Source organism: Eleginops maclovinus, chromosome 17 (assembly GCF_036324505.1).
Source record: "Eleginops maclovinus isolate JMC-PN-2008 ecotype Puerto Natales chromosome 17, JC_Emac_rtc_rv5, whole genome shotgun sequence".
NCBI classification, from domain to species: domain Eukaryota; kingdom Metazoa; phylum Chordata; class Actinopteri; order Perciformes; family Eleginopidae; genus Eleginops; species Eleginops maclovinus.
This window is the reverse complement of record NC_086365.1, coordinates 1,801,744-1,825,519: the sequence shown is the minus strand read 5'-3', so window position 1 is coordinate 1,825,519 and position 23,776 is coordinate 1,801,744. Positions and strand designations below refer to the sequence as shown.

The following is a 23,776-nucleotide window of genomic DNA, read 5'->3' as shown; positions in this document are numbered from 1 at the left end:
ACATTGCTCAATTACTGTACTTTTTCTTGACTTGAGTATTTCCATTTGTTGCTACTTTTTACTTCTACTCCACTACAATTCAGAGGTAAATGGTGTACTTGTACTCCACTACATGTATTTAGTACCTTTAGTTACTTTACAGATCTGGATTAATGATGGTAAATATAATCAGCCCTTAAATCAGACTTTAGTTCACCTGCAGTAAATCCAGCAGCTACCCTGCAGTATACAAAGCCATTCAAACTAGCTGCACCTTTACCAGCTCTGAGAACACTTTAATGATCAATCATTATAAAACATATCAGAGATATTATTCTGAAATGGACCAATCAAACAATGACTACTTTTACTGTCTCTACTTTAAGTACATTTAGATGAGAGTACTTTCTACTTTCACTGGAGGAACATTTAGAATGCAGGACTTTACTGTGACAGAGTATTCCTACACTCTGGTACTTCTATTTTACTGAAGTACAAGATCTGAGTACTTCTACTTTTACTCAGTATACGATCTGAGTACTTCTACTTTACTCAAGTACAAGATCTGAGTACTTCTACTTTACTCAAGTACAAGATCTGAGTACTTCTACTTTTACTCAAGTACAAGATCTGAGTACTTCTACTTTTACTCAAGTACAAGACCTGAGTACTTCTACTTTTACTCAAGACACACACACACACACACACACACACACACACACACACACACACACACACGAGTGAACCCTGAAAGGAGTCCAAGTGTAATTGACTTTCTAAATATGAATTCAAAATGATATGGAGATTAGCCACTATAGACATTTTATATGGAGATTAAGTAGACACACAAAAACACAAAATAACCAATAAAGATTTAACACTGAATAAAAAGTATACTTTATTGTGATGGGAATTATGGAAAAAGAGAAGAATAACATTTTTATAAGGATTGTTAAATATAAATATAAGAATAAGAAAATAGATTTTCCTTTGGCAGATCTAAGCTATAATTATTCTTACAGAGCTTTAATTGTTCCTTTCCACAAATGCCTATTATATTCCTTTAAACCCGCCCTTGTTCCACTGATAGTTGTTATCGTTTTATTTTTAGTCCCCAGGCGCAAGTTGATAAAATGCTTGTAGCCCAAATGGAGCCTCTTATTGTGTGGTTTCTTTTGATCTTATTGTGTTTCTGTGACACAAAGTGCTTCTTTTATGGCCTATCATTTAAAGCTTTGGTGGGGTTAACCCTGACAAACCAAAGCCGAACAAACTACGGCACAACTTTCAAGAGAAATGCATAGATGTATTTGTTATATTATAGGAGGTTAAACTGTCTACTCTTGTATAGAAACGTTCAGGACAGATTGTAGTGATTTGATTTGTAGCTGCTGGGCAGATCCTTTTTGTTGACTCCCTCTAAATGTATAGTTGGTGTTGATAAGCTCGGGGAATCACATCCTGATGCAATTGGGAGGCCTGAAGTGCAGGGGACCATTCATGTGCAACACAGAGAAGTATTTGCCGCTAATCACAACCACCTTGTACAACAGTGAAATAATTCATTGAGGTACTAAATGTTGTAAACTAAGACAGATGCTGAATGCAAGAGTGAAACAGAAGGCATGAGGTGAGCTGGGTCACTTCAATGTCTGCAGCAATTATCAAACCATATCATCATGTGAAGCAAGTTCTAGACGCCCTAAGTCATGCAAATATCAGCCAAACAGTGTAGGGGTACCAAACAGCCAGCTGCTTGTGAGCATCCATGACTGCAGCAGAACAGTGAGGACAGCATGAGGTCATGTGCCTGCTCTGCAGATGCTGCCCCATCCAAACCACACATGGCTCGGCAGCCCTGAAGAACGGCCCCTTGTTCTTTCACGAACCACAGACCCCTTCAAATGTAACTGGCTCATTGGTCCAATTGAGTAAATTGCAGTGTTTATGACTTTGCAAAGAATCTGGGTATCAAACGGGCAGTTAGTTTGGCAGCCTTTAGCTAGTTGTCATTGTGTTTGTTATCAACTTTGAATGCAGCTGTTGAACATTTGCTTTGACATTTTCCGCAAATCTAACTTCAAAATCACAAGTAATGTGGCAACTTCACTGTGCAGGATCTTAGACCTCAGCAGAGAAGGTTCCAGACGGTGGCCAAAGTGGTTAGAAATGCAATATTTATTCTGCAAGTTTAAATTTCACATGGAGGCATTCATGCAAGTGCATGATGATCATAATCATCAGCCACTGTCTGTTCCATCAACCAGACCACTGTTCTGCTAGTGATGTGCATGTATGTGGCAATGTAGAAATGTACCAAACAATCCATTTAGCTTTAACATGTTCCAAAGATGAGCAGTGTATAGCTCATTATTTAAATAGCAAATCACGAGAGACCATCTGATCCTCGTGGATTAATTCATGAAGTGGATTTTTCTTAAATAATGACAGCAGTGTCAGTGAAGGGAACATCAGTCAGCATCTTGTCTGTTCTGTAGGCGCAAGTTAGCATCAGACAACACAGTGACGTGATTCTAAACTAAATGTAGTCATATTTAGAATAACAATGCGTTCTTTAATGTTACTGAATTTTATTTGGAATCCATCCTGCATGAACAAACTGCAGCCATCACAACACAGAGTCCATACGTGTTAAATATATCATGTTATTGTTGTGAAGCTAGCTGAGCTAAGAGGATGTATGCTTGCCTTTGTAACTTTGACCAGTTGCAAGCTAGCTTACATTAGTAGCTTACCTACTGTCTTGAGTGGATAATGTCAGCTAATTCATCTATACTCCAGATTTATTGGTCGGTATATGTTAAGCTTCCTAGCAACCAACGCCTATGGATGGATGCAGGCTGGTTTTTCTCGAGGGACAATTCTTTTTGACATCCTGGAGCGGAATCCAACATCTTTGATGTTAACTTGTGTGCTAGTTTCTTGAAATAATTATTGATTGATACTGACTGATACTGAGCTACTGAAAAATGATTTCTCCTTCAAATAGTTAAACTTGTATCCACTGCTACCTATGACAGTATATTTTAATAAACTATTGCTGTTTTTTAAAAGTTTTTAGGATAAGCCGCAAAGAAATGTGCTTTCGGCAGAAAAAGTAAGTAATTATTATCTAAAACATTACTAAATAACTGAAATGTAATGTATCCTTTAGATTTTTTATCTTTTGTGGAACTACAGGACATAGTCCAAAACAAATTTCACCGGGGACAATAAAGTGTATCGTATTGTATCATACTCAGACTCTGGCCGTCAATGACTAACAGTTGTCCCTGTTATATACAATAAAAATCCTTAGTTTGATGGTTCGTTTGGACCTTATAATTTCGTTGTGTCTCAGACTCATGATACATGAGAGAACTTGGGAACTGTCCTGATGAAACTGAGTTATATAGACCTTTTTATGTCTGTTTTATTTTCATTTGGAATAAAAAACAAAGCTATACTGTTGTACTTATCTGACTTTGAATTGGCATATTGGCCCTCAGAGCATCAGTAACTACTAATGAACGTATCAAGTTATTTTTGAAAGCATGTTTTAAGTCACTTATGAGCACAAAGACCACCGGCGCTCCCATGAGCATCTGTTCAGTTGATAAAGAGTCAGACCCGGTGCACCCAAGACCTCAGCCGTCTGCCAAATGTATGTTCAAAGTGGGTCATGGAAATGAAAGGGGAACAATCCACAAAATTGGGTTCACAAATTTGCTCTTGGGCAGTGGCTGGGGAGAATAAAGGTGGCAGGGCAGTCTAAATGAAACTTGCTTAAATGAGAGTTATTGGATGGAAGAATCAAAGCCACCCTCTATTCCCTTCATCAGGCCTCAGCATCACATGCTGTGGCAATCCTGTGCTCAGGTCTAACCTTATATGGCAGTACGCGAGTCAGAGAAAAGAGTTATGTTGGTTTGGGGCTGTGAGCACTAGTTCACAGAGCTTTAACAGCATGAATACTACAGGTCCCAGCTAGCGCACGTCCAGCAGGATCAATGACAAAATTATAAAAATGTGGTCAGATCACAAACAATTTTACATTTCTAAAGCTGGCTTTGCCCACGTCTAGAAAATTGTAGACGATTCAGTACGATTGCTTCAAACATCTTAGGCAATTTGGTTTGCCTGAAACACAGCAAGTATTAGACCCAGTATGTATTGTTTTAAAAGTGTCATATTTTACAACTTTTGACACAGCTACAATATCTTCAGATGCTGTAATTAAAAAAAAAAAACCTTTATTCTTCTCATACTGCCTGCATTGATACAGCTGTATTCACCCTTTTTCTGAACCTAATCCTCAATCCCGAAAAACCCCAGTTTGCTTCGATTGGTCAGCCTTATGGGTCTTGCTCTCAATCACTGCAGATGCAAATCATGGGTGCGCAAGGCTAATGGCCGGAATGGAGCCGGCTCTGGTGCTTACAGAGCGGAGTAAGCAAATTAGGATATGAATGTGATATGCTGTTTGTAAAAAGAGGCACATTATCTGCTAAACGGCTAAGCTAAATGCAGCTATGCTAAATGCGGCTATGCTAAATGCGGCTATGCTAAATGTGGCGCGCTGTGTTGCCACTGTACGACCGTGAAAGCATTGAAAGCTAATATGCATTTAATTTAACTGTATGTATGAGACATTAAGAGGGAAAGAGACCATTCTGATTTATGAATCAGAATGTAACTGTTCTGCCCACTTGTTATTGAGGGACAATTATTTTAGATATCCTGGAGCGGATTCCATCTGCCATCTAGAGCGCCATCGCTGCAGTGGAATTGTCCTGTTTCTCTGGATCCTGTTGTGTGGGTGCTGTGCCGTTCCACAGGGTGGTAGGGACAGGTGGAAGGATGCTTCTTTGGAGTTTATGTTTAGGTCACAGGTTTATTTTTTCTTTCCTTGGGCCCAAGATTAAACAGATTTTTCATGAACTAATGGGATTTTGTAAATATAATAGAATTGTGATTAGGATCTTTCAGGGCAGGAAGAGAAACTTGTTTTTCCCTACAGATTACCTTTCTTATGCTCTAATGTCAGGATATACTGGCAGTTTCAGCAACTACGACAACAAGTTATTTTTGTTGCCAACCTCAGCACTCTGCCAAATACCTCATTTCTACTTTTAGAAACCTCTATAAACAAATTACATGCACAATGATATTGAAAACGCAGAATAAAACATCTATTTATTTAATATTTTTAGATTTCAAATTATTCAATAAAATGCATTTTAAGTAGGCAAAAAGAATGTTGAATCCACCATACCTGCTCCACCCGGATCTCATACTCTCCGTTCAGCTTCTTCCCTCGAAAATACTTGGACCTGCAAAGAAACAGAAGACAAACTATCAAGGAACTGACAAAAAGACTGTGTTTTATGAACAGTGAAATCCTTATAATAAATAAGTTATTCATAATCTATAGATATGACAATTAAACAGTAAAGACCAGTCAAATTGTATTCATGTGTACATTTTTATACTGCAAGGGTTAGTTTCTCCATGGTAACGTGATTTATGTACTTCAACATGGATTTCTCCCCTGTGTACAGTATGTTCTCCAAATGCTCCTTACAGTCAAAACAACCTTAAAATATCCTTTGTTTATTTGATTGAAGGAGAGCTGAAATCTCAACAGACCTTCTAAATACCCTCAGAGTGGGCAAAATAATGACTCACTTTTTCCACAATTATAGAATCTGACCTGTGGGGCTTCCAGTAAACAGAATCTCTTGGCAAAGAGAAAATTGTGAAATAAAGTGCGTTAAAAAGAGGAATAAATAAAGAGAAAATGCTGTTGGAAGGACCTGTGTGTGATGTCCTACTTTCTTCTCCTATTATCAAAGAAACACCACATCCATGGTGGCTGTAATAAGCTTTCAGTGTTCCAAAGGAGCGATAGGAGGAAGTAATGTAGGAACCATACAGCTCCAACGCACTTCTTTTTTAGTCGTCTGAACCTATGAACATCCACCTGAAAGAGTTTTCTCCCTCACCATCAGACCCGCAGTACTAAGATTGACCCAGAGACATCTGTTGATTCACTGTGCTCTTCGAAGCTGGACTTTGTATACAGAAAAACCACAGTGGAGTGTTAAATTAGACTTGTTTATTGGTTTGTCATCCATGCAGGTTAAGTTCAAAACCATGGATGTCTAAAGATAACTGAATACAGCGTTGGACACGGGCTCTGTTCATTCCTGGCACATGTAACAAAAATGACCTGACTCATGTACAGAGTACCCAGATCATCCAGCGATCAGGGGCAAGTCCCCAGAAAGTGCACAGGGCTAAAATTCCAGCCAAGCGGTGGTACTGCAACTACCGCGTCAGCAAGCGCATGTGCGTTGCCTTAAACCCCGCTTCTAATTCATTACAACACGGCAGCATCACCATTCTGGCTCAGTGAAATTAATGGAGATAGAAAATAACTCTCCCAAATGTTCGAACAAGTTGATCGAGCTCCCGAAAAAGTACATTGATTTTCAGGAGCATTTTTCCCAGCATCAGTTAACAGGAAACCGTCTCATCAGGCCCAATGACGTCACTAGACTGAAAGGGAGGTGGAGTGCCACTGTTTGGCCACTACCAAAATTGTTTTCAACGTCCAGCTTACGTCCTGTGTGCTTGATCAACACCAATCAGATTTGTGCTAGTTAGATGGAATAAGAAGTGTTGCCGTTAGTAAGTTGATCCAAAAAATAAAATGAAATGAAATCACAGGTGGCACAACATACTTCCTGTTAGGGAATATTTTGCTTAGGTAGTTAACATTTGACACAGTTCATAATTTTCTCCTTCCTCTGTCTGCGTTCTCCTCTGGCATAGCCTTGGAGGTGCTGCTATCTTCATTAAGGAGGGGTAGTTTATTGTTTAGAGACATTTGGTGCCTATTTATCAGGCTCCAGGTGCTCTTTTGCACATATTCCATTGCCCTAGGTGACAGTTTTTGTTAGTTATAGGGTCCATTTTTGTTTAGTCTGGCGACTGAGGAATGTTGAGTATACACTCTGAACTAGTTAAAACATCCTACTGTAGTAGAGATCTTCAGAATTGGTTTGGCAACCACTGCATCAACTCTTGGCTGCAGCAAATGTCTTGTCAATTCTCCGGCTGCAACTTCAAATAAACCATCAGTGTTTGCCATCAAGTTCCCGCTCTCCTTTTTCTCTCTGAGTTTTGTCTCCATTGCTTCAGAAGTTTCCATCACACTTCCTGCGTGAAATGTGATGTTTTTTATTTATATTTCAAGCTGTCTAAAATCCCTACATTTATGACTTGAGATTGAGTCCATATGACTGCAGCCTCTGCAGTTTAGATAAGGAAATACAATTCAATGAAGCCTTCTTGAGCCCTAACATGCAGGGTTTTGTAAAAGTAACTTATTTTTTTGAGCAACTTCAAATACAAACAAGCTCCTATTTGACTTGCACGTTCATTGGACAATGTTATGAGACTCAATATCTCATGATGTTCAAAAGTGTAATTGTTTAAAGCCATGTTGTGTCCCAGTGCTCTGTGGGTCTCAGCATTGAACCCTCATCCCTTGCAGGCTTGGGAGGGCTACCAATCTGCTGATGGCTTCAGGCTGAAGCTGTAGGTTGCTGAGGATCTGGGCTACATGCTAGAGGCCTTCGATAACTGGTGCAGGCTGTTTGGGATTAATGGTGCATTACAGTTGTACTGGGAAGTAAGAGAACCTGAGTTCCCAGTCCGAAATGTCAACTGGCACGCCCCCTGATGTCGGTTCTCCTACTTGACCAAGATCATCCAAGATCATCATTGAAAATGGAGTCTTCGGATACAAACATTAAAAGAACTTCCGCTCATCTTCTATCCGTGGATATGTTGCTACAATGTTTGTATTTACAAAATACTAAATAAAGCGTAGTTATCAACCGGCATTGCTAACAATAGCTAACCTGAGGTGAATGCTAAAGCTGACAACAAAGCGGACGACTTTGCTGCGGTCGTCCCTCTTTTCCAAATTGTGCTACTGGAATGACTTACGACTTCCAATGAAAATTAAACACAGCATTAGAGCTCATCTCAACCTACTCGCCGTAAAACACCCAACAAGGACTCTTCCTCCCTCACTTATCTTCCCCATGTCTGCCTCTCTGTTTCTCATCTCCCTGCATCTGTCAATTTTACGTCTGTTCATTACAGTTCATTATGGCCGCTGAGGGGGATCTACTTCTTAAAGTCTCCCAGCTGGTTTGGGCCTCTAGCTGTCTCATTCTCTGTAATTTTGGAAGCCATGAATCTTCAGCATGACTGACCTACATACTAGACATGCAATGCACCCTGTCACCCTGGACCACCACCACCACGAGGCAGGACCCTCCGGCTAACCGGCTAAAAATGGTTGGCGTTTCAAGTTATTGCAAAACATTTCATCACTTCAAGTAATCAATTTCATTTACAGGCGGCGCGGTTCTCTGGTTTTACATGTGTCTGAATGCAAGCACTCCGCAAAGAGATCTGGGCTTTACTTCTCCCAGCCCGCACACACCCACTACATAAACACCATGGAACTGAATTCCTTTCCCCCCATGAGAATATGTTCCCTCTTTTGTGTACCACTAATAGGAATAGTATGAGTCATGTATACGGACAAACCAATTGGTCCTCCAGATTGTTTTATTTCCTGCCTCTATTTGTATCCACGTTACTAAACTTCATGCCATGCTAAGGTTTCTATGCTGGACACATATTTTTACATGATGCTTAAATTCACATATGACAAAACTGTTGGTTTAGCTCTTGTTTTCTCCTATGAAGGACAAAAGGTTCCCTGTTACAGTGAGTAAGTTTCATCATAATCTGACTGGTCATGTAATCATGAGCATTAAATCCCTTAAACTGTCAAAAACTTATGTTTCGGTCTAGCAAATAAAAGCGATTAGGCTGAGGGGTCTGGGTTAACTTGACAGCTAGTTATCTATTTACACATCCATTAGTTGCAGAAACACCTCTTTATTTATTGGTCTTACGTTGTTTTTGTCACCACTTTGTGTGTGTCCCTGACTAAGAATTAACATAGTAGAATCTGATTGGTCAAGCTTTCCTAACGTTGACTGATTTGGAAATCATGATAAATGTATTATGCTAACTTATGGTCACTATTTGTTGTGTATACATACGCTGACAGACGGCAGACTGAACATGGTTTCTTATCCTGCTTGCTTTTCCCATGTTTAATCAGACATCAGAAGAAAGGAAGCTACAATCACAGAGGGAGACAACTTCCACGCACACTATACTATTAATTGACCTCAATGACAAATCCTAAATAAATATAGCGCTTGGATAGGGCTATATTTGTAAGTCCTCTGATTAATAAATGCATTTTTGGATTTTCAAACAGTAGTTTAATATTGTTGTTGTTAAGCATTTCTAAGGATATCGCCAAGATGCTGCACCAATGGCTTCTAACTAATTTGGCTTACATTTTTTCATGAACCCATTCGTAAAAATATCAGCCTATTTAATACACATTATCAGTGGTTATCGCTACACATCTAATACATGCGCCAAACTGTAAGGTACCACTTAAGAATTATAGAGCAACTTAAAAACCACACGTAACACATTGTCACACTGAACAGTGTAGTGTGTTGAACACAAACTAAACAAACAAAACAACCAGCTACACCAGCACTCAAGTAAAGGTTGTAATGTAATGTTGTGATTTGGGTTAAAATAACTTTGATTGTGAAATGGAAGTGAAACTTTTAGTCTACCACGTCACCTGACTTCAACATTCACTTGTAGCACGGCCCCTTCTGACCTATATGAAGAAGGCTGATAACTTCTGATGATGCCTATTTATTAGGCTTATAACATTCGAGCAGGGTGAGGGGGTTGTTTAAAATCAGTTATTTAGATTATTTTATTTCCAGTACTATTAAAAGGTATATAAACCAAAATATGCAATCACTATACATGGAAGAAACCAATGAATTCTACAAATGATGTAGAATCCGACATTCAGCACTCCCATATTACCCAGATTGGAACGTTCTTATGTTTCATAACCACGTTTCCCTGACACCACTGTAACTTAGATTAAATGTTGAATCGGGAAACTTCAAATAGCTGACTACTCGTGTTCACCAAGTGTCCACCTGATCAGTGTAAGTCCATTAATAAAGTGTAAATAAAGCGTATTTAAAAAGCCACAACACTTTTTTGTGCAGACTGCTGGAGTGGCATAAACTGAACACTTTTGACATAAAATGACAGGACCCTATAAAAATGAATAGATCTTTTTACTGGTTAACAGCATGAAGAAGCACCATTCTTCTTCTTCTTCTTCATCAGAATCAAACCTGATTTATCTGAGATCTCAGGCTTTATAAGAAACACAAAGAAATTCTCGATGTCCTGATTAAGTGTAATCTTTACCTTATGAGTGTTTTTTTTAAATAACTATATATCTGGTCCTTTGTAAATGCTGATGCATGCACTTTGCAGTTTGTGACCTTTTGCCCTGTTGAACTTTAACATGGATTAATAATCTTTCTGTATTTTTACTCTTTAGAGTTCACTGTGTTGGCTCCCACATTGAATTTAAAACCTCTTTATACGGCTACAAGAGGATCTCATGTTACGTACAATACCAAAGTAAATGCTTTGCCAGAGCGAGGTTGAATTGAGCAACCTGATTTTTATTTTATTCAGATCACAGTGCAAACAGAACGACAGCCTCTTGGCAAAACGGAGAGAGAGAGATAGAGAGGGAGTGAGAGAGATAGAGGGGGGGATTGTGGTGCTGGGGATGATGCTCTGGAGACTTTGCCCTGTGCTGTGTACTGCTATTGTGCATCAGTCATTGCTGGAGGCCAAGCCTGTCAGGACAGAGCAGCGTTTCCCCGGAGACCTCACTCTCTGGGCCAGAATGCCCAGGAGAAACTCAACTCCGAGAGACACAGATCAACTGCAATAAACCCTCTTTAAGTCATCCAGATTTTAATCTTACAGTCAATCTTTTGCCAATAAACAGCTGATGAATGACTGACAAGTTTATTATCAAGTTTAATAATTATATTTTCCCATAGTTTCACAATACACTCCAAGTTTAAATCAGTAAATCATAATGTGTCAGGGGTGAGGGAAATAGGACCCAAGTGCAGTAAAACAAGGGGAGGTAGGTATGGGGGTTTAAACTAAAAGTGAGCTTTATTTAAAAAGCTGTTAACGAAAATGCAAAGCTAAGGGAATACAGGGCATGAAAAATACTCAACTTGGCACTTGAAGGACAACAACCGGACAAGAGACAAAAGGGGAACTAAGATTAAATACACAAGGGTAATCACAAGACAAGGCACAGCTGGAGAGGGGAGGAGAAACACAGGGGCAACAGGTGAACACAATGACACAATCAGGCACAGGAGGGAAATGCAGACAGCAAGTGAAGCTAAACATGACACAAGAGGGGAAAACATTTCAAAATAAAGCAGGAAACAGAAACAAAACAAGGATCATGACATAATGAAGTAGTGACAACAGGAAAAGTTTCAACAGAATACCTTCGACCCTGGCTGGCAGTCGCAGTTCCTCTTTTTAATGAAAAGTATAATGTTTCAGCACTTGAAGGGTTATTAATTGAATTTGTTGTTTACAGAAAACAATATTGGTGAAGGTATATTTATAACTTGAATAATGGACTATTAATTGAATTTGAATTATGCCTCGGCACATGTTTTTAATGGACTAATAGCAACAACAAGGTTATTCTCAAGAATTTCTAAATCGTATAAAAACAGCTGGAACTTTATTTGGACAGGTGCTTTTTTTCTATTAACCATTTTACAGAGCTGCTACCAAACTAATCAAGTGTTGTTCCTCTTCGTGAACGTCTTTGAGTACAGCCTTTCCAGCTGGACTATAGGGAAGGGGCTGGAGGTTGTGAAGCAATTCTTCGGTCTCCCCCCTGCACTACATAATCACATCACATTTCCACAAGCAAAAGATAGACGCATTGATTATGCATGTATACTAGTATGTGATTTCTTATATAAAAGGAAGTGGACTGACATTAACGGATTACGCAACAGATCGAATAATACATAACTGTGTCTGTGTGAAAATTTTAGTCTCCGGATTTAACTAAAGCAAAACGTGATTATACCCTCAACAACACTGACAAATCCAGCGTTTCTTCTGTAATTGTACACCAGCAAGACCAACGGGAACCACAGGACAGAAACACATTTAAATGACAAATCAAAGCCAGTGTCTCCAGTGTTTTACCCAGTATATTATTTTGTGGCAGCCCGTTGTTAAATGCTGCGACCCGTGTCGTGAGTCCATGGATGAGACAAGTGAGGTGGTTAGTCACCAAATGACACCATGGTTTTGGCTTAACTTGTATGTGCTTGTGTAATAACCATTTTAACAGTATTGTGGCTGCCTGTGTTTTGCCCACCAGCTTCTTCATGTCGTCATCTTGGCGTACTCTAACAGATTGTTGACTACACAGCTAATGAGATTACAAAGCATAGTCTACAAGATCCCAACCCTTGCTGGAAATGTCCGGCCAATCGGCTCCAACAAACTGGCTTTTATTGTCTCTGTCATGCTAAAGTTTGAAATATCCTAAAGCTCTGGCTGCCACGTCCAAAACAGGGTTGATGAGTTCTGCTAGATGATTGGTTCTCTGAACAGGAGCTGGGCTTCCTGCTCAGCCTCCTTCCGAGCAGCTACAAGGGTGTTTCTGTTTTAAAGCATCAGGCTGAGCCATATAGGAGATCTTCTTTTCTCTGAGTCCTCTTGTCCTTCAAGATTAGTGTCTGGGCTGTTAAGAAGCCTGGGATCCTCCCACAGTTTTCTTTCCAAAAGCTGCCTCCATCTTAGTCAATTCCTCCTGTAGCTTATGAATTTGAGTTATCCTGATTTCAAGATAGCTCTCCAACTCCACATGGGTTTAAGCCCCAACAAGCAACTACAGTAGATCTAACATCCTTAAATCAGTCAAACCTCCACTGGCTTCCTTCCTGCCATCATGTCACCATGATTATGTCGTGATAGATTCTGTTTCTTTTGTCTTTGTTCCAAAATGGTTCAACACGAAACCCATAACAAACACTTTCTTCTTTTGTACAATCTGTCCTTGAAACAAATTGGTTAATCTTAACTATACTCTATAATCACTATAGTCAAAAAGTTAGCGTAATCAAAAACTTTGTCTGTGGAAGTTATTTTCCTGGTTAATTATGGGTTTTTCTTTCACATTTTCACTGATATGATTAATTTTTCTGAAGAAAATGATCGAGTCTTTGCGTTTCACACCAGCTTGCCTTGGATGATAAGAGAGTTAGTAGAGGTGGAAACGAACAGTTTAGGTGGATTTATTATCTGGTGTTTTGCCAGTAAGAGAAGTCATGCTGTCTTTCACCTCCAGATGAAACAGTTGTGTTTGTTGATGCGGCCCCAGTTCAACCAGTGACCGCAGATGGGATACGGTGAGTGTTGATTTATGGAGATGCATGAAAAATAGAAGGCATCTGTTTTGGACAGACTGCTCAAAACTCTAGGAACACCACACGCTGGCTTGAAAAATAAAAACAAGGTTACATCTGGAATCCCTACATGGCTTTCAATCACATGTGTCCAGTGTGACTGAAGCTTGAAACTGATATTGTCACAGCAAGTCAGCAGAATGCCTACCTCCTCATGAACCAACATCCGGACATGTTCTGAAAAGCAGACACTGTGGCAGAAACTGTAATGCTCTCCCTGCAGCTTTTCGAGTGGCCTCTGAGACTCGAGGACATTTTTAAGCAACAAGGCTCAGAGAGAGAGTTTGAAATGGTTTTGAAACTTCAAGACCTGCTGTTGCCATCTTATCTTAAAAACTGCATTACAGGCAGTGTAATATTTGTGAGTGATAGACCACAGAAAAGGTAGAGTTCATGATCTGGTGCAGACTGAGAGCCTTCTTCTATTCATTCCAAACAAACCTGAATATCATTATTACTTGATGAGGTGGAAAAGAGCTTCATGAGAGAGTATAAAGAGTTAACAGTAACTACCATCTCAACTACTGAGCTGGATATAAATATATATAAAGTATATCATTTATATTGTTGGAGCTATATATTGGTTTATATTACTCTTGCTTCTATTGTTAATGTATATTTAATTACTCTAATTATTTTTGGGTAATTTAAGTATCTTTTTATGCTTTTATTTTCAAGGTGGTTTTGTGCACCTGCTGATCTGCTATATAGTGGAGGCAGGTGGTGGTGGGATTAGTGCACCAGTAGGCATATGGTTTTGTACCAGGGTTAGCACGAGGACGCCACAGGAAAAGCACACGGCAAGATAAAGGAAAACTGTTGGATGCACCTTTGATGATATTGGATCATGGAATAAAATGCACACAAACAACGTTCTTGTCTGGACTTGGATCATACCAAGTGTGGCTGTTTTACTTTTGAGTAGATATTTTCTTAATGATTTTGTCCGCTAAATGTATGGGCATATATGAATTAGCTTTACACCGCTGATAACAGCCCTTCCTCCCCGGCTTAAAGTGAGGCAAAAAAATAGAGGAGCTTCTATCCTCAGGACACTGGGATCTTAAATCAGATGTGAGTGTCTTACTCAGATCTGATTAGGATGAGATGTGGATGTTATAAAAAATGAATACATTCCTTTTTATATACAACTAAATAAATATGTAATTTTGTAGAAGTTAAAAATGAGATAACTTTCGATATGAGTTCTCATCAATTAAATAATAATAAAGATTTGTATAGCACCCTTTAAGTAGATGTACTTAAAAGGATTGCGGAAGTTTTTAAAATTACTGATTATTCCCTTTCAATAAAATGCACTGTGACTTGTGAAGATAGGAAGATAAGAAAACCCTCACTTTGATACTCAAGATAACTTAAAACACCATGATTCTGAGGCAGGTTTCTGAGTTATAGTCACATGTCAATCTTTCACTAACATCTGTAAACCCCCACACTGAGCAGGGTTTGATTCAAACCTCAGACGCTGTCACACATCCCCATCTGCTGGCCGGAGCTTCTCCTACACAAAGACATCTGAGCATGTAGAGCGTTTCTGTGAGGCTGGGCTACAGTGCCACTCGGTGGACAGGAAAGGAACTTGCTAAATTACAAACAAAATCAAACTAAATGTTTATAACGTGTTAACCATTAGATTGTACTTTGCTTGGATTCATATTCCAGTTCCATTTAAGCCAACCGCTCGAGTGCAAATATTGGCACCCTCATAGGTTAATAACAGCCAAGATGTGAAAGCTGTAGGAACATGCAACAACTTTTCCAGTGTCACTTTTTAAAGGGACCCCGTCACCAGTTTTACAACTAATTAAGTTCACTTCGGGATAAAAAGTACTATTCATTCTCTCAATGCTCTATGAAGTGTGACACGAGGTCTGAAAAATAGCAGTGATTTCATCATCAACACTTTCAGGGGAGTGAGGGTCTCATTAAAACACAAACCAGTTGCAGTTTGGGAAATGTTGCATGCAGTGTTTTGGGAAATTCATTCACACCAAGTGTAAGGATATCTCAAAGAGCGGTTCCTACCATTGCTTGCACATTTTCACAAGTTTTGCACAATTAACCTGAGTGAAATTCAGGAAAAAATGTAACGCTTGGCAGAGCTAGAAAGAAAGTATCTTGAAACAAGCAAAATTGGGACCAATTAAAACAAATTAATACATACAATAAACATAAATAACATAGTCTTTTCTACTTTGTTTTTAACCGTCTGAAGCTACACTTCAGTAATGTTTTCCGACTGAACAAATGGCGCCACTCTCCCCTCAATGACTAGCTGATTATAACAGCATAAAGGCAGTGGATGAAACAATAATTCATTTGCATTTTCTTCTGCTATTTTCTTTAATTTGTTTAAAGGTGCCATAGAATAGAAAACTGTATTTACCTTGGCATAGTTGAATAAGGAGAGTTTGGTACATTGAACTGACATACCGTGAACCTCAAACACCATCTTTTCCTCCTTCACGTGCTAATCATGAATATGCATATCACAGCGGTAAAACGGGCCAATTACAACAATCCTTGTGTGTTACGTCACACACGGTAGTCCAGCCCCAACATTTGCATACACCAGCTGCTGGAAAAACTAATGCTAACACTTAACACTCAGTAACATTGCTCTCCAATCTCTGACCAACTGGCTGTTCTTCAAATTCATCGGTCTCCTCCTCCGATAAAGGCTCAAACATGTACGGTCGGATGCCAATAGCCCCCATGGTTCATCTCTCACAGTTTTGCGGACTTTACTTACTTCTCTGGGCTCTGAGGCAGCCATGGATTGCTCCTTGTAAACCAGCCAATCAGAGCAGAGCTGGTCGTCATTATTTAAATGAGTCCCCAAATAAGGCAATTCAGCTTGTTTCATCCTAGGACCAAAACATAAGGTTATAAATGGGCCTGTAAAACCGCATCTGGACATTTTTTGGATCAACCAAAGATAGATGCTTTCTATGGCACCTTTAAAAGTTGCAGTTCAATTGGATAGAAACCCCTCACAAGTCAATCCATTCCAAATATAGCACGGTGTAAAAAGTGAAAAAAGATCTGTTGTCCTAAAGGCTCAGTCAACATGCCACTGGGATTGGTTATGTTGTAATCAATATAATCTAGTCATCGTATAAAAATCTTCACAGACGTAGGACAGTGTGCAGGGCTGCTGCAGTCAATTAAAATATATCCAACATGTTTCTGTGCCAACCCTGGATAACATCTGAGTCATGCACAAAAATGACTTTGCTTTTGGTGCTCAAAACCAAACATCCACTGGTCCAAGGCTCCAGTATTCCCTCTTTATATAAGTAACTGGGTTTGTTTAGGTGAGCAAAATCCCTGCCCCTTGCAGAGTGAGGCTGGCCCCCAGAGAGAGCTGCAGGAGGATGATCCTCTGCGACTCATTTCAGCAACACTGGGGTGTCAGTGCGGGCTCTTTTGGGATTTCAGCTAAATCCGTTAAGAAAAGAAGCCGCCCCGCTTTGAGTTTGAGAGCAATCAGGGTGCTTTGGACAAGGCTGACAGCGGGGTGCTTTAATTTAGTGATCATTTCTACACCCCGGCCCGATCCTCCGGCAGAGCATCAGATTTGGATGTTCCCCCACATAATGATCCCTGCTAATTGTGTAGATCATTTCAAAGGGCTGGAAATAGCTAAAAGCAGCTTACTAAGGTCGCTCCAACAGCAAATGTCAGGCTGAAGAATAACAATTCATGGAATGGAAGAATGGTTTATTGATTGAAAAAGACAAACATGATTAACTGCTTCTCCAGTTCCTCCACAGAGCAGGTCTGATGGGCTGTTGTTGACAGATATTTTTTCTCACCCCAGTTCATTTATTTTTCTGTCATCTTTGGAAGAAATTACCTTCCCCTTGTTACCATGACAGCCATGCAAAACCCAAGGATGATAGAGTCTGGGATAAACAATAAAATGTCCCGCTCCTTTTAAATCCAACCAGAGGAATGTTTTTGAGTTAGCAGGAACTAAAAAAACAAAAGGTAACCAAAACCTCACAAAAGGTAAGCACATGGTCATATTCGATTTCTCACATCTCAGACACGATTTATTTTGCTCATAGGCAAACTCATAAACCAAGAAATAAGTTAATGTGTTGTTAATTCAAGGCTCCTTCATGTCAAAGTCAGTGTTTTTTAAAATACATATTCATTTTTTTTACATTAATACAAGATTACCACATTTTGTAAAACAACATAAAATACATCAGTGAAGACCCCACTGGACGCGTTAACTTTTGGCTAAATGACACTGCTAACATGAGGAACATTCGCTGAGCATTAGCCGCCTTTAGCTTAGCAAAGGTGGCGTGAAGTCATGTGACCATGCTGTAGTTCCTTTATAGCCTTTATATATAGGGGGTTCTTTTTGGTCAGCTATTTACCCCTCAACTAGTGTATACGTGGTGTGTGTATATGGGTTATCCTTTTGAACAAAATTAGTTACGTGCCATAAACGTTTTTTTGCCACTGTCCTTTCAGCAACATTTCGAAATCCCACTGCTTTTCGTCACAGAGGACACTTGCGATAATTACTTTGGAGTCAGCTCACAAAAATGTGAAATTACTGCACCACCCTATACACTGTATATTATGCTGTGGTCCCACCCACTCATCCGAGCCAAACACAAGCCAGCAGGGCCATAGTTCATTCACATGCGTCACATAATTCCTCCAACAGTAGCTGATTGGCTAAAAAGACACAACAGATAACCATAATATCTCTATAATATCAACTTGAAACTTACGATATACATGATAAACATAAATCTGGTAAAATTCTTAAGCCTCAGGCTACGCAACCAGATCAAACAGATCAGCTGTCAATCGTGACAACACCTTCTAATTGCATTAAGTTACCTATTCAAGCCAAACTTTGGGAGAAATGAACACTTCATACATCAGAGTGATAAGATGTCCCTTAAATGACAGAAACCATCTTTTGGGGACTTTGAGGGGGCATTATTGAGATGTTTTGGGAAATTGTCATGCCGTCCATCTTTAAAAGCAGTCTATGAACTCAAGGCAGCAGTTAAAGTAATAGTTTGACATTCTGGGAAATACACTACACTTGCCTTCCTATAATGATGTAATATTGTTAGATATTGTATGTAATAAAGCTTCCACCCAGGCTGAGCTATAAATGCCCAGGTATACAGGATGTCAGTTATTCAGTTTAAACCTTTATACCTTCTGAAAACAAAGGTCCAGCGTGTCAGACTGTATTTTCTGTGCTTCATTTAGCGATGTTCTCTCCAGTCAGTAATAGAGAGAGAGCTAAAATGCTCCCTGTAATCTGTTGAGGATGTTTCATGGTCGCTTACCTTTAAATGAATACTATTAGCACTGGGACTCTTGAAAACAAATCTTCACAGTGCAGTTCATGGTCCTTGAAACTCATTCAACAAAAATCATTCAGGACATTTAGACGTAAAAAAAGAAGCACTCACCAGTCTGTGTTCTGATCGTCGATGACCAGCAGGATCTTGGGCTTGCGTATGACGGGTTTAGGCGGCTGACCTTCAGCTGCAGTTGCTGCTGCCTTAGCGTGAGCTGCAGCAGCGACATTCTGGGCCATCTGAGCGCTCTTCACTACGCTGGAGAAGGAGCTGAGGAAGCTCCCTGCGCCTGAAGACGCGCCCGAGCCGGAGCCCGAGCCGGAGCCCGAGCCGGAGCCGGAGCCCGAGCCTGAGCCGGTGCCTGGGCCTGAGCCCGAACCCGGGGCTGGGCTGGGGGCCGGAGTCGGGATGCCTGGGGGCTGCCGCCGCTCTGTGGCCGGGGAGGCGGGGGAGGAGGTGGAGGAAGTGGAGGAGCCTGGAGGGGTCGGCCTCTGCAGATCCATCATGTAGCCGTTGGGGAGGTTGGCCACAAAGCTGCTGTCGGACAGGCGCCGGCGGAGGTAGTTCATGGTGAGGGGCTGGTGGTCCGTCAGGCCAGAGGAGAGGGGAAAAGTTCCTGAAATCCTGAGGATAAATGTAGGGAGAAAGGATTCGTTAACAATCAGCCTTCCTGTCCATGACTGATATTGGTAACGTCTTTAATAGATATACAGATGGACAGATAGGTGGGCCGCAGCAGCTCAGTCTGCAGGGGGGTGGGAACCAGAGAATCCCCAGGGAGATCAAGTACGGGGCATGGCCTGCTACCTAGAGAGGTGGCAGTTCATCTCCTGGACAATACCGAGGCGCCCTTACACAAGGCGCAAAACACCCGGCACTGCAGTGTAGCAGCTGCTCTAAATTGGGTTAAATGCGGGGTCTCATCGATAACAAGTTAATCACACCTTTATTTTTGTTGTACAGTTAACATGGAGCGACCGTTAGATTGAGGCATACTCTGGCACCGGCTCCATTGGTCAGCATGGAGGGTTGATGCTTCAGGTAAACGCCCCTCTTATCCTCATAAACAGAGAGAATGCAGGGCCAAATGCACGTACTGAAAGTTGAGAGATTTAATGAATGCTCAAACAGAAGTCTAAAGACGTTCTGCAAAATAAGCCTTAATTGTTGGTAGCATCAGCAGGCCTATACATACAGGATCACTCAATCATGAGCTAACATTGTTCTCCATATACTTAACTGATATGAAATTAAGTATCAGTGTGGTTTTTTTTGTGACCATAATGCTCTGTTAATTCAAATAATTGTTAAAAACTAAATGAATAAACAGTGTAATTTAAATCCTAAAATATTATACAACTTGAGGATGAACTTGAGAAAAATGCAATAAACAATTATATTTCTCAGCACTCAGAATGTTTGAAAAGACGGTTAGGGTGGGCTGGACATTCATTCTGAAGTATAATTTGTCAAAGACGCTCATAAACATATTTTAGGTTAGTTGATAGGTACGATATTATGCTCCACCACTGTTTCACATTTGTTTCAACGGCTTAAACTATAAATGGAGAATTTTTATTCCTGCCTTCAATGAGCTACTGTTTCCGTGAGTAAGCCTCAGAATTACAGTTTTTGGCACATAGAAAAATAGTTCAGATTGAAATTGTTGGGGATGTGATGTTTTCTGCTTTCCGAAGTTCACACTAATTAGCATCATCAGAGAGGAAGAGTCAGACCTGGGATAGCTGCCAAACACAGGCTTTAATTCTGCTAAATGTAATGGTAGTACTTGATATTTTCCCGACCTATGAATCTTTCTAACCTGATTTGCATAAGTTATCAATCAGAGCGGGACAGAAAACCCTGGCTAATGTTTCAGTGACACAGCAGAGACAAGGCAGAGTTGCAGCAGTGATTCACAGCTCATTTGTGAAGCAGATAAAGGCCACGGGGAAAGGAAACAGTTATGTAACACGTGGAAGACATGCAGCGTGGCAGAGAAGACACATTCAAAGAGATAAGCCATCAAACTGCAGCCAAGCACGGGTAAGAGAAACCCTAAAACCTGATTGAAAGTAGGGCGCTAGTAAATGGTGCTTGGAGGAGATAAAAGTGCATTTCTTATTTCTTATTTCACAGCTGAGGCGGTTGTGCCTGGTGTTTGAGGTGGTGTTTTGTAGTTAAAGAGGGGGGAGGCTCCAACAAGCCCTCAAAAGAGGAATAGGATAGGGGGAAATATTAATGTACGCAGACTATCACCAACAGGAAGTCCTTATTCAGGGGGAGAGTTGGAGCTTCTGCAGCTCCTGATGTTGTAGCAGTAGTGTGATAGTGTTTCTTTTTTAGATCTGTTTGCTTTAGTAAAATAAGGGATACGATGTTGAAAGATAGCAAAAAGTAAAAGTCCTACATTCTGTAAAATACAGAGGTCTTATAAGCTAATTGTACTGACAGTGTTCAAATTATTCTGCAGTAAAACTAGCTCCATGTGTCACTTATTATTATATATATTATTAGATGTATAATATTGTGTCATCCGATAGCAGGAACAGTAGTCCTGTTACACAATTGTTTCTTGTTTGGGACTTCTTCCATTTCAGATGGTGGTGGTGAAGTCCATAGGGACTTGGCTTGGGAACCGGAAGGTCACCGGTTCAAGTCTCCGAGGATGGGTCAGAGGCAGAATGTAAATTTGCCCTCTGTGGGACCATTAAGGGTTCTTTCTTTTTTCAGATGCTAAAATGGTAAAAGGTTATCACATGTTTATAATGGAAATCCTTAATCGAAGGAGTTGCTTAGGTTGTAAAATACAATATTTCCCTTTTTCATGAACCTGTATCTTTCCTTACAGCTTTTTGTTTTTAATCCCAAACTTCTTTATGCCACAACAACCTGCAATTTAAGACGTAACATGTTTCAATTATCTTTGTTCATCATAATTTTTCTTGACTTTATTTCAGAAACGACATGTAGGGTTGTTGTTTTTATTTTTTATTATGTCACACCTCTTACCGCTCCCAACGAAAATTAATTTAAGCAAACACCCCAAACTGCACTTCAACTCTTCTAATTCGCAAAAATGTTTTCTGTAAATGTGGTTCGCTCTTTGTTTTGAATGTTTTTGAATTGTAGTACATTTTTCCCCATTAAAATATGTGCAAATATCACAGGTGCACAATGAAGTTGCATTTTGACCCCTCAGTGGATGCTTTGAGACTTTAATACTATCTTTTTGTCTTTTGTCTTGTGCCCTGGTTAAGTGGCCTCAAAAAGCGCACAATCCTTCTGTGACCTCCCACCTTAGTGTATTACCATATCTCCTAAAAGCCTGTTGAGGCAAACATGCTAACAGCTGCCTATTGACACATCCAGCAGACACAGAGCGACAGCATTTGTGGTTCTGCCCACCTTGTGAGTCCAATATTCACTGTTAATTTAGTTTCGCTTTGGTCTCCACCGACGTCTAAGAGATAAATCTGACTCTTCAGCACCTCAATCGTTTATTTTGCCATTTCACCCATAGAGCACTATGCTCACATCATGCAAGGCTACTTGTAGTTCCTAGAGTCTCCAAAAGCAGAATGGAAGCCAACGGCAGACACACTCTCTACATTTATTGGAAAACTTAAGATTTTTGGACAGAGTTTATAGTTAGGGCTGGCTCAGGCTTGGCTTGAACCATCCCTGCTGCTGTAGGCTGACACTGCAGGGACTTACAGCGAGCTCCTCTCTCATCCTCTCCCTCTATCTGGGTGAGTTCCTCTCCATCTGGGTGCACTCAAAGCAGAAGAAGGTGAATGTCCACAGCTGAGGTTGCTTCCTTTTCCGCTATTAATTGTGGGTTTTTCTGGAGGGGCTTTTTCCTTGTGCGCCATAAAGGTCTAGCGTATGCTGTAAAGCCTCCTTGGACACATTTGTAATTTGTGCGATTGAGCTATAAAAATATCATGTGATTGATTGGATTGCTAAGCGCTCCACTCTGTGCACAAGCCAGTCCGTTACTGTGGCTGTCCAGGGTCTGCTGCTGAGCAGGGGGTGTACTGAAAACTGCAACTGCTGCTAAATACAAGGTCTGAAGAGCAGTAAGAAGATGAAGATGAATCAAAGTTATGATACCAAAATGTATAAATGCAGAGTGGTGAGGGTTTGTCACTTCAGAAGCCCTTTCAACATTACATGATAGTTATAAATGCTAATACAAAAACACTAATAGTGGCTGCTTTAAAAACAGATTCATTGTTTCTCTTCATTTTCTCAAGACGACTTGTAGATTTGGACAAGCATCCCTTTAAAGAAGCAAATATTGCATTAATAAACAGGTGGTGATGTAGTATATTTTTAACAGAGCACATGTTAATGGTCACTACAGAATAGGTCACTCAATGATGTGGCTCATGGAAAAGGAATGAGATATATCAGATATGGCTCTAGATAAACACTCAATGAGTCAATGTATTGTTGGTTATGATCTTTAGATGGTATTTGTTGTGTTTAAAGAAAGGCATAGCCTATCATCAGTCTTGAATACTTTAGATTGGGGTTTCAGTGTACGGGCTCAGGGCTTTGCAGCTCAGCAGATGGTTGTTGTCATGTGGGATAACATAATGTTGGATATAATATACCTTGAAGTGCAGCGCTGAACAGCCCCTCCCACCACAGAGTGGGGGGGCTTCCCCTGGGAGTTATGCGTGTGTGTCAACCACCACAAGCCTATCCACTAGCAGCTCGAGTCAAATTATAGCCAATTGCTACAAAGCAGACAGAACAAAGAACAACAAGCGGTGGCAATTACAGTCACAGAGCCCTGATCCCATTGGATGGTTAAGAAATCACTGTCTTTACACCTCTGGCACATTCATCAATCTCCCAGCGACCAATAAGCTGCTTTCTCTC

At 40.3% G+C, this 23,776-nt stretch overlaps 1 protein-coding gene across 1 annotated transcript in view; it reads right to left on the bottom strand.

Moving 5' to 3' along the window:
- Window positions 1-23,776, bottom strand: part of LOC134878972 (synapsin-3-like) — a 125,043-nt gene that overhangs the window by 90,564 nt on the left and 10,703 nt on the right. Inside the window, exons 2-3 of the mRNA XM_063905166.1 lie at window positions 18,995-19,507; window positions 5,255-5,312 (exon numbers count right to left, since the gene is read on the bottom strand). Of these exons, the coding sequence (XP_063761236.1) occupies window positions 5,255-5,312; window positions 18,995-19,452 (516 nt within the window). The 5' untranslated portion in view covers window positions 19,453-19,507. The remainder of the gene's footprint in view (window positions 1-5,254; window positions 5,313-18,994; window positions 19,508-23,776) is intronic.